The sequence below is a fragment of the Ichthyophthirius multifiliis genome (genome assembly GCF_000220395.1).
Source record: "Ichthyophthirius multifiliis unplaced genomic scaffold scaff_1120509251021, whole genome shotgun sequence".
Classification (NCBI taxonomy): domain Eukaryota; phylum Ciliophora; class Oligohymenophorea; order Hymenostomatida; genus Ichthyophthirius; species Ichthyophthirius multifiliis.
In genome coordinates this window covers 16744-27527 of record NW_004086277.1, presented here as the reverse complement: position 1 = coordinate 27527, position 10784 = coordinate 16744, and the positions used below count along the sequence as shown (strand labels likewise).

General features: G+C 16.1%; 2 protein-coding genes and 1 non-coding gene across 3 annotated transcripts, besides 38 other annotated features; 2 read left to right on the top strand and 1 right to left on the bottom strand. All coding sequences in view use genetic code 6, as the record gives it.

The window, feature by feature from the left end:
• Positions 1–90: 90 nt before the first annotated feature.
• Positions 91–147: a microsatellite.
• Positions 100–151: a microsatellite.
• Positions 141–202: a microsatellite.
• A 55-nt stretch (positions 203–257) lies between these two features.
• Positions 258–301: a microsatellite.
• A 41-nt stretch (positions 302–342) lies between these two features.
• Positions 343–2229, bottom strand: IMG5_130240 (hypothetical protein). The gene is made up of 7 exons (XM_004032048.1): positions 1701–2229; positions 1602–1660; positions 1483–1537; positions 1268–1408; positions 1108–1210; positions 710–1067; positions 343–665 (listed from the first exon to the last, which is right to left on the bottom strand). Exons 1-7 carry the CDS (start codon positions 2220–2222, stop codon positions 362–364), a joined length of 1542 nt encoding a protein of 513 aa, XP_004032096.1. The 5' UTR covers positions 2223–2229; the 3' UTR covers positions 343–361.
• Positions 2169–9340, top strand: IMG5_130230 (metalloprotease m41 ftsh, putative; the record flags this gene model as incomplete). Its single annotated transcript, XM_004032049.1, has 17 exons — positions 2169–2171; positions 2867–2887; positions 3059–3077; positions 3572–3844; positions 4174–4482; positions 4632–4756; positions 4909–5622; positions 5667–5735; positions 6846–6894; positions 7002–7063; positions 7256–7325; positions 7450–7510; positions 7563–7723; positions 7796–7921; positions 8022–8950; positions 9003–9096; positions 9288–9340. The coding sequence occupies 17 exons, from the start codon at positions 2169–2171 to the stop codon at positions 9338–9340; spliced, it is 3138 nt and encodes a 1045-aa protein (XP_004032097.1).
• Positions 2469–2507: a microsatellite.
• Positions 2480–2512: a microsatellite.
• Positions 2565–2606: a microsatellite.
• Positions 2611–2698: a microsatellite.
• Positions 2832–2896: a microsatellite.
• Positions 2980–3042: a microsatellite.
• Positions 2987–3040: a microsatellite.
• Positions 3663–3700: a microsatellite.
• Positions 3666–3764: a microsatellite.
• Positions 3676–3749: a microsatellite.
• Positions 3685–3764: a microsatellite.
• Positions 3685–3767: a microsatellite.
• Positions 3688–3764: a microsatellite.
• Positions 3773–3814: a microsatellite.
• Positions 3774–3819: a microsatellite.
• Positions 4484–4531: a microsatellite.
• Positions 4497–4603: a microsatellite.
• Positions 4526–4617: a microsatellite.
• Positions 4538–4610: a microsatellite.
• Positions 4751–4810: a microsatellite.
• Positions 5113–5175: a microsatellite.
• Positions 5355–5450: a microsatellite.
• Positions 5528–5579: a microsatellite.
• Positions 5949–5989: a microsatellite.
• Positions 5983–6046: a microsatellite.
• Positions 5991–6046: a microsatellite.
• Positions 6050–6116: a microsatellite.
• Positions 6779–6821: a microsatellite.
• Positions 7327–7436: a microsatellite.
• Positions 9145–9207: a microsatellite.
• A 662-nt stretch (positions 9341–10002) lies between the features above and the next one.
• Positions 10003–10079: a microsatellite.
• Positions 10005–10048: a microsatellite.
• Positions 10037–10078: a microsatellite.
• A 152-nt stretch (positions 10080–10231) lies between the features above and the next one.
• Positions 10232–10280: a microsatellite.
• A 206-nt stretch (positions 10281–10486) lies between these two features.
• On the top strand, positions 10487–10568 carry IMG5_130220. Its single transcript has one exon. It is a non-coding gene; the product is annotated as a tRNA-Ser (tRNA).
• Positions 10569–10784: the final 216 nt, after the last annotated feature.

Genomic DNA, 10784 nt, shown 5'->3' with positions numbered 1-10784 from the left:
ATAATAAAAAAAAAATAATAATTGAAAATACTATAATAATATATATATAATTATAAAAATAAATTATATATATTTAATTTCACATTTTTCATATATAATAAAAAAAATATAAAAAATATAGATACAAAAAAAAAAAAAAAATATATAGATATATATATTTATTTATATATATATATATATATATATATATATATATATATATTTTTAAAATATTTCATTTTAATTTTAATATATTTTTAAATATATTTTTATACATATATTTTTTTTTTTATTATTATTATTTTGTTTTATTTATTTTTATAAAAAATGTAAAAATACAAACTTAAAAAATAGAAAAATAAATTAGAAAAACTTTTTTTTTTCATTTACTAAATGTCATTCCAACTTAACTATAATGAATATTCAATTTTGTTAATGCATTTACATAAGTTGCAATTCTTAAATTAACATTTAATTTTTTACTAGTGTTAATACTTTCATTTAAAGATCTTTCATAACTTTCTTCTAAGCCACTTTCTACAAGATCATGCTAAAATAATATGTTAATATATTAATTTTTTTTTTTATACTTCAGTTGCTCCTTATATATCCATAAAATGTTAACCAATATGTTTTTTAATTTTAATCCAGTTTCTACTTCAATAGTTTCTAACAATTGTATATTACTTTTTGTTTATTATAAATTATAATTATATATTTATATACATACCTTTTTTATTCCCATTTACGAGTCATAGATCCATGATGCTTATGTGAGATATTCTTTATCCATTCAAAATAACCAGAAAGAAAACCTCCTGAAGAAGCAATAACATCAGGAATGATTTAGACTCCTTTTTTTTCTAGTATTTATTCTGCATTTGGAGTCACTGAAAGATTTGCACCTTCTGCTATTACTTTACAGTTAAATTTATCGGCATTTTCTGAATGTATTGATTTAGCGAAAAATGCAGGAATAAAAATATCACATTTTTAAAAAGCTACATCTTTTTAGAAAGTTGCTTTAGGATATCCACTTATTCCTTTATTTTAAACTTTGTAATTTTATATATCATTAGCATCAATTCCTATTTATAGAATATATATATATATATATGAATTTTTAACCATCAGAATTGTATATTTCACCATCTCTTTCTACTACACCGACTAATTTTGCACCTGCTTCTTATAAAAAATGTGAGGCCCAGTAACCAACACTACCATATCCCTTATTTAATAAATATATATTTTATAAAAATATAAATATATATATATATATATTTACTTCAACAATAAATGTTTTTCCTTTTAAACCTTTTTATATACCAGCTTTTTAACAAAAATCATCTTAACTTAACATATGTTTTAAAGTGAAGTATACGCAAAATCCAGATGATTCTTAACTTCCACTAAGTCCTCCTTGATTCTATTTGTTGTTGTTTTTTTTTTTTTAATTTTAGATATTAATATTAACATATATATGTATTTTTATATTTTTACTAAACTTTTTCCTGTGACACATGCGGCAGAATTAATATCTTCTTTACCATAGAAGCTATATTTTTTATTTATAAATTAAAAATAAAAATATTTTTATTTTTTTATAAAATAATATTTACTAAGTATATGTATCTTTAATCCAGTTCATTTCTCTATCTGTACTTCCTAAATCAGTGCCCTTATTTTTAATTAAAACAATATAAATGTAAAGTTATTACTGGAATATCAATAGAGCTACCAATAATTCCCTTTTTAGCGCATTCAACAGTGAATTTTCTAATAATCATTTCTAATTCTCTTTCTGTATAATCTAAAGGATTAAGCACAATAGCTCCTTTAGCTCCTCCATGTGGAATATGAAGAGTATTAGATCTAATAGTATTCAAGCATGCAAAAGCCTCAATATCTTATTTAATTACATTTTGACTAATAATAAGACCACCCTTAGTGGGTAATTAATGAGTTTTATGTTAACATCTAAAGCCTTTTATTACTTCTAATTTACCATCCTATCTTTAAAAAGGAATAGATACTTCAAACAAATTATCACATTGTTTATAAAAATTCATCATAGCGGGAGAAATTGCTGTATATTTAGATGCTTAGTCCATAAATGTGTAAACTATGTCCGAAATTGAACCATCCACTTTTTCCTCTTTGGAAATTCTTTGTTTAGTACTAGTAAAATGGTATGAACTTTTGTAGATTTGGTGTGGAGTTTTAAAAAATTTAGAAATCATTTTTTTTTTAATTTAATTATATAATGTTTTTGATATGTTTATTTTTTATTTTTTTATTTTATTTTATTTAAATTTATATATTTTATTTCTTATAAATTAATATATATAAATGAAATAAATAAATAATAATAATATAAAACCATTTTTTATTAAAAAGATTTATTATTTAGCTATATTAATACGAAATAATTAAAATAATTTTTATTAATTTTAGTTTAACTTTTTTTTATTTTATATTTATTTTTAAAAATTATTAAATATAAAATAAAATATATATAAAATAAATATATCTTGAATTTTATAAATTAATTATGTAAATATTATAAATAATAAAATATTTTTTTATATAAAATAAAAATAATAATTATAAAAAAAAAAAGAATATAAAATATATATGTATATATATAATAAAAATAATAATATATAAATTTTATAATTATATATTTATATATATATATATATATAAATTTATATATTTTTTATTTTATTGAGAATTTACTTTAATTTTTATTTATTTATGACTATATATATATTTTTATTTTTACTTAAAATAATTATATTAAATATTTTTTTTTATATTTATATATATATATATATATATATTTACTAAATATTTTATTAATTTTTTTTTTTTTAATATATAGATTAAATTTTTTTTTTTTATTGTATTTATTTTTTACTTTTTTATTACTAATCTCATTAAATTTTTTTTTTTATTTATTTAAACAATTTTATAATATATTTTAATCAATTAATATTTTAAAAATTAAAAAAATTAATATATTTTTATTAATTAAGAATAATTAAATATATTTTTAATCTAAATATTATTATAGTATAAAATTAAAAAAAATGGTAAAAGAATTAAAATAAAATATTTAAAATAATAAAGATGATTAATGTTATATATATTATTTTATTTAATAAATATAAAAAAAAATATCAAGATTCAAAGAAAGGAAGAATTATAATAAGAAATTTAGTTTTTGATATATCAGAAAAACATATAAAATAACTACTTTCTAAGTTTGGGGAAATAAATGAAATATAAATACCAATTAATCCATCAACAAATAAAAAAAAGGTTTTGCATTTGTTTAATTTACAAATAAAAATAATGCTTTGAAAGCAATAAAAGTAAATATTTTTTTATATATTTAAAAATAAATATATAAAAAAGGATTTAAATAATACTCAATGGAAAGGAAGATAAATTATTCTTGATTTAGCTGTTTCTTAGTAAGAATTTAAAAAATTTACAAAAAACGATGAATAAGAAAATAATGTTGATATAAGTTAATATTATTTTTATACGAAAAATATACATATTAATATTTATAATATAATAGAAAATAATGATGAAGAATTAGAGTCAGATGGCCAATATTAAGATGCTGAAGAATAAAAAGAAGGTATTTAATAAAAGTAAAATTAAAAAACAGGCGAAGAAGGCGAAGAAGGCGAAGAAGACGAAGAAGATGAAGAAGATGAAGAAGATGAAGAAGATGAAGATGAAGAAGATGAAGATGAAGATGAAGAAGAAGAGGGAAAAAAATTAAAGAAAAATTAAAATATAAAAAAAAAATTAAAATTAAAACGAGGATTTATCAAACACTGTTTTCGTAAGAAATTTAGCTTACGATATAAAAGATAGAGATCTTTATAATTTTTGTAAATAATTTGGTGATGTTGTATTTGCAAAAGTAGAAATTATATATATATATATATATAAATAAATAAATAAATTGTAAAAATAAAAGGTTTGCATAAATCATGATACAGGAGATAATAAAGGAACTGGTTTTGTAAAATTTAAAAACCCGGAAATTGTATAACTTTAATTTAAAAAGTTAATAGTTTGAAATTGATTATTTAAAAAATGGAAAATAGAAAATTGATTTTGATGGTATTTTCTTTTTTTAATTTTATATATTTATGTTAAAATAAATAGGTATTACTGATATAGATATAGAATTAAAAGGAAGAAGACTAGTATTTTTAGAAGCTAAAAAAAAAAATGATATTAATAAAGTTATGGAAGATAAAAAAGAAAGAAATAGAATTACTTTAGATAAGGTTAAAACACTAGATTAATTGGTTAAATTTGATAGATAATAAAAAAGAAATCTTTAATTAGCTACTATAGGTATTTTTGAAGTAGAAAAAAATATGAGTGAGGAAGATAAGTAAAAAAGAAAATAACATATATAAGAAAAATTAAATAAATTACAGAACCCAAATAATTATATATCAAAAACAAGTATTTATATAATGTATAATTATTATATATAAGTATAAATTACTATATAATACATATATATATATAAATATAAATATAAATATATATTATATATATTTAAATATATATTTAAATATATATTTAAATATCTATATAATTAATTTAATAAGGAATTGCTTTAATGAATTTACCTAAAAAATAATTTGAAGAAGAATAATTAAAAGAATTTACAAGAAAAGCTTTTTCTTAATAAAAAGGAAAAGATTTTTTACTCAAACATAATCCGATAAAATAAGTAATTTTATAAAAAAATAAAAATAATTATTAAATAATAATTTTATATAAATAAAATATTGTTATTTAATTAATTTTTTTATAAAATTTATATTCATAATAATTTTTTATTCATATTTATTAATATTATAATTTTTCTAATTATATTTAAAGGTTCTTTTATTAAGAGATAAGTAGAAACTTGATTAAAATGGAGTACCAAAAAGTAGAGGAATCGGATTTTTGGAGTTCGATAATCATGAAAATGCCCTAATATTTATGGAATATTTTATAAAAGAAAAAATCAATTTTGAAAAGAATTATAAGAAAATACCGATTGTAGAATTTTCTATTGAAGATGTAAGAAAAATGAAGAAGAAAAACGAGAAAAAAAAATTAATTTAAAAAGATAAAATACAAATAAATTAAAAAGATAAAAAATAAAAGAAATTAATTGATAAAAATAAAGTTGAGGTTTCTAAAATAAAAATTTAATAAATTTTAGATAATGTAAATGCACAAAAAAGTGATATGGAAAAAGCTAAAGAAATTTTAAAAGATATTGGATAATACAGAGGAATAAAATAAAGATTAATGAAAAAAATAAACTAGAAATTTGGAATAAAATAAACTAATAATAATAAAAATAATAATGATAATAATAATAAAAATAATAATAATAATAATAATAATAATAATAATAATAATAATAATAAAGTAAATAAATAAGGTAGTTCTAAAGAGGAAAAAAGAAAATTTTTACTTAAAAAATAAGCTTAAGAAGAAAAAGCTGAATAATAAAATTAAAAATAAGAAAAATAATAATAATAATAATAATAGTAATATGATGATAATGATGATGATTTTGAAGGAAATCCTTTAATTTAGGTTTTAGTTATTAATTTTATTTATATTAAATTATTGTTATAAAGGCAGTCAAAATTGAATTGTAAAAGAATAAAAAAAGAAAATTATAAGAAGAAGATTACGATGAACTTGATGTAATAATATACAATTAAAAAATTAAATTATTAAAAAAAAAAGGATGTTATATAAAAGCATATGGTTAAAAAAGTAAAATAATAAAAATGGTCTAAAAGTTAATGAAAAATAAAAATAAAACAAAATTATATTAATTATATAAAAAAAAATTAATATTAAATATTGTAATTTTTATTATTTGAAAATAAAAAAAAATATTAATTTTTTTTTATTAAATAAGAAATAAAAAGAAAAAAGAAATTAAAAATAAAAAAATATATATATAAAAATATATATATATATATATATATATATATATATATATATATATTTTTTTATTATTTTTTTTTTTTTTATTGTATTTATATTTATATATTTTTTTTACTTTTTTTTTATATTTAATTAAATATTTATTAAAAATATCATTATTTGTATTATATAAATTTAGTTTTATTTTGTATTTTTCTATTAATATTTATGTAATTTATAATTTTAAAAATATAAAAAAATATACATATTTAAAGTTTATCAAGAAAAATATATAATAACTATAGATGAAAATTTTTTAAAAGATAGTATAATATATAAAAACAATATATGCATTTATTAATTAGAATTTTAAATAGTAACTTAGAAGTTTATATAAATTATATGATTCAAGATATATAATCAATTAAAGTAAAATTAAAATTATAAATTAATGCTAAGATCAATTTTTATATTTAACAATATAAATAACAAAAATATTATTCAATATTTTTTGTATTAATATAATTTTAAAATATATTAGAATATATGAACTCTGCTAATTAATATTATTTTTCTAGTTTTTAAAATTAATAGAAAAAAATTTTTGATAAATAATAAATAATTGATAATTTTAAAATGCTTAATCCATTTTAATTATTTGAAATATTAAAAGTAAATAATTAATATTTTAGTTTATATTTTATTTTTATAATGAATCAAATAAAGATATAAAGGCTTTAAAAATTATAAAATGAATTTTTTAAAGAACAAACTTCTGAAAAAGCATATAATTATTTTAAAGTAAAGAATTATAATAATTAAAATATTTCTCTTATAATTAATATCTTTCTCTTATATATAAAATTATTCATAAAAAAAAGGAATTAAATAGATAAAATAGATGCTCTGAAGTAGTTTAATTATATAAAAGTAATATAAAATAAATATTTAATTTTATTTATTTATAAAATATTCTTAATAAAGCTTATAAAGATAATTTTTATGGTGAAAAATATAGATAATAATTAAATGATTAGCTTTTGTATGCATAAAATAAGATATTAGCCTTAGGTTTAGAAACTTAATATTAGAATCAAAAGTAAAAATAAAATAAATATAATTATTTTATTTATTTTTTTTAAAAAAGTTAAAAATAAAAAAAACAAAAAAAATCTAAAATAAGATTTTTAATATATTTATATATCTTCTATTTATTATTTGCAGATAATTATGAATTAGAAATTAATGTATATAAATAAATAAATGTATTTTTTAAAAAATATTATAATAGGGAACATAAATATCTCTCTAAGGTCTTTATGATAAAATATTTGGTAGAGATAATTAAGAAAATAAAGACGGTATAAATATATATATAAATATAAATATATATGTATATATATATAAAATATATATATATATATATATATACATATATATACATATATATACATATATATACATATATATATTATTTAAATAAAGATGATTAAAAAAAACAAGATAGTTAAAAGCAATAAAATTCTTAAAATAATTTTATTAATAAGTTATTAAAAAATTTAAAAAAAATTAATCAAAATATATTAAAAAATAAAAAGAATCTTCAATCGATCTGGTGATATATAAGAAGAAAAAGACATCAAAACAAGATTTAATGATGTATTAGGTATAGACGAATTTAAAGAAGAACTTGTTGAACTTGTTGATTATTTAAAAAATCCTAAAAAATATCATGAAGCTGGTGCTAAGCTCCCTAAAGGTAATATTTCTAATAAAATAAAAAATATGATTTTTTAAATATAACAAAAATAAATAAATAAAATAAAAAAAGGGATACTTTTAGTAGGTCCTCCAGGAACAGGAAAAACTTTATTAGCAAGAGCCTTAGCTGGAGAAGCTGGATGTTCATTTTTTTATAAAAGTGGTTCTGAATTTGATGAAATGTTTGTTGGAGTTGGTAAATATATTAAACTATAACTATAAAAAAAAAATATATATATACACATATACAAAAATAATTATTTATAATAATAATCTTTATTTATTTTATAAAAAAGGTGCTTCTCGTGTAAGATAATTATTTAAAGTAGCTAGAGAAAAAGCTCCATCTATAATATTTATTGATGAATTAGATTCTGTGGCTGGAAGTAGAAGAAGTTCTGATCCATCCCGTTCTAGAGATACTGTCAATTAAATATTAGCTGAAATGGATGGATTTAAATAAACTGATAATGTAGTGGTTATTGGTGCTACAAATTTTGAGTAGGCAATCGATCCTGCTATAAAAAGACCAGGAAGGTTTGATAAAATAATACATGTGCCATTACCTGATATAAGAGGGAGGGAGTAGTTATTTGGATATTATTTAAAGAATATAAAAAAAGAAGAAGATGTAAAGGCTAAAGAATTGGCTAGATAAACTAGTGGATTTTCAGGGGCTGATATATAAAATATGGTCAATATATCAATTTTAAATGCGATTAAAAATAATAGAAATATAGCTAATTTAATAGATTTTGATTATGCTTTAGATAGAATTGCTATGGGAGTTGGAAGGAAAAATATGTTTATTACAGAAGAAGATAAAAGATCAACTGCTATTCATGAAGGAGGACATACTATAACGGCTTTATTAACTGAAGGGGCTACACCTTTACATAAAGTTACTATTTTACCAAGAGGAGGGGCTTTGGGATTCACTTCAATGATACCGGAAACTGATATGCATAATTATACCAAAAAGTCTATGTTGGCGATGATTGATGTAGCAATGGGAGGAAGAGCAGCAGAAGATTTGCATATGGGAAACGAAAATATTACAACAGGATGCAGTAGTGATTTAAATAAAGCTACTTAGTTAGCCTACTCATTTGTTAAGTAGTTGGGAATGAATGAAAATCTAACTCTTATTTCTGCTAGTGATAAAATAAAAACTTCAGATTAATATAATTATTTAATGGATGTGGAAGTTTAAAAAATTTTAAAGGTTTATTTTTAATAAATTAATTTTAATTTAATAATGTTTTTTCTATTTTAAGGAATCATATGAAAGAGTAAAAGGATTATTAAAAAAAAATGATAAATAACTCAAGCTATTAGTTGAAGAATTAGTTAAACATGAAACCTTGACAGGTTTTTATTATATAAAATATATGTATATGTATAAAAAAAATTAGATAAATATATATATATATATATATATATATATATATATATATATATATATATATATATATAAATATACTTTTATATATTCATATAAAATTTATTATTTTTTATATTTATATTTTAATTTATTTTTATACATATTTTTTTTTATATAGTTGAGGAAATTAAAAGAATCGTTAAAGAAGGAAAAAATATTTAGAATAAATGATATTTTTGTATTTTATATTTTATTGTTTTTCATTTTATATATATTAATTACATATATTATAATATAATAATAATAATAAATTGATCATTATTTTAATTATTAAATAAAACATTTCTTTAAAATAACAATAATATTTATAAGAATTTTTAAAAAAATATATTACAATATATTTTTATTTTTATTAAAATATTTATAAATTCTAAACCAAAATATTAATTCCTTTCAAAATTAATTTGTCTAAACTTATAAATAATTCTTTTCAAAATTAATTTGTATAAACTTTTTTAATTTAAAAAAATATTTATTATTATTAATTATTTTTAAAATTTATTCTTTTATTAATTTTTTTTTTTTAAAAAATTAATTTAATACAATTACATTTTATATCACTATTTTATCTTTACTATTTATGTACTTATTTAGTTTATTACTGTTTTTCTTGTATAAAATATTCATTTATTTATTAATCTAATTAATTTATATTTTATTCTTTTATATAAAAAAATAAATAAAAATTATATTTAGATTTATAATTAAATAAAATATAAACCTAATTAATTAAATTTATTCATATGTTAATTGTTTAAATTGTTGAAGTGGCTTTAATATTTTTAATGTATTTAAAAAAGTTAATTTAATAATATGTTTTATTAGTTGTTCATTATTTAATATAAATATTATAATATTTTAAAAAAATATATATAATATATTATTTTATATTTAATATATATTTATATTAGAAAAGAAAAAATTATATGTACATAAATTTTTTTAAAAATAACAACATTTGTTTATTTATTTTATAATTTTTTATTAAATTAATATAATAATATATTAAAATAATTTAAATTTTATAATTATATTTATCTTATTTAAATATATTTTTAAAAATATATTTAAATGAGATATATATATTTTATATTTAATTTAATATTTATATATATAAAACTTTTTATTAATAATATCTTTATTAAAATGAACTATTTTATTTATTTATTTAACAGAAAAAAAAGAAAAAAAAAGACATAAAATTTAACTCATTTAAAAATTAAATTTATTAAAATATTAATGAAAATATATTAAATAAAAAAATTGATAAATCTTTTATATATTTTGGGAGTATTTAATTTATTAAATTATATAAAAGACACTTTGGCCGAGTGGTTAAGGCGGCGGCCTGCTAAGCCGTTTCCCTCTGGGAGCGTGAGTTCAAATCTCACAGGTGTCGAATTTTTTTTATTTTAGTATATAAATTATATATTTAATAAAAAACATTACATTTTAATTTATTCTTTTTTTTTTTTTTTTTTCATTAAAAAAAAATAAAATAAATAGTTTTTATATTTTTTTTTTTAAATTTATAAAAAATGCTTATAAGATTTCGTATATTATATATATTTATATATTTTATCGAAAATCATACTTTTATAATAAAAATATATTT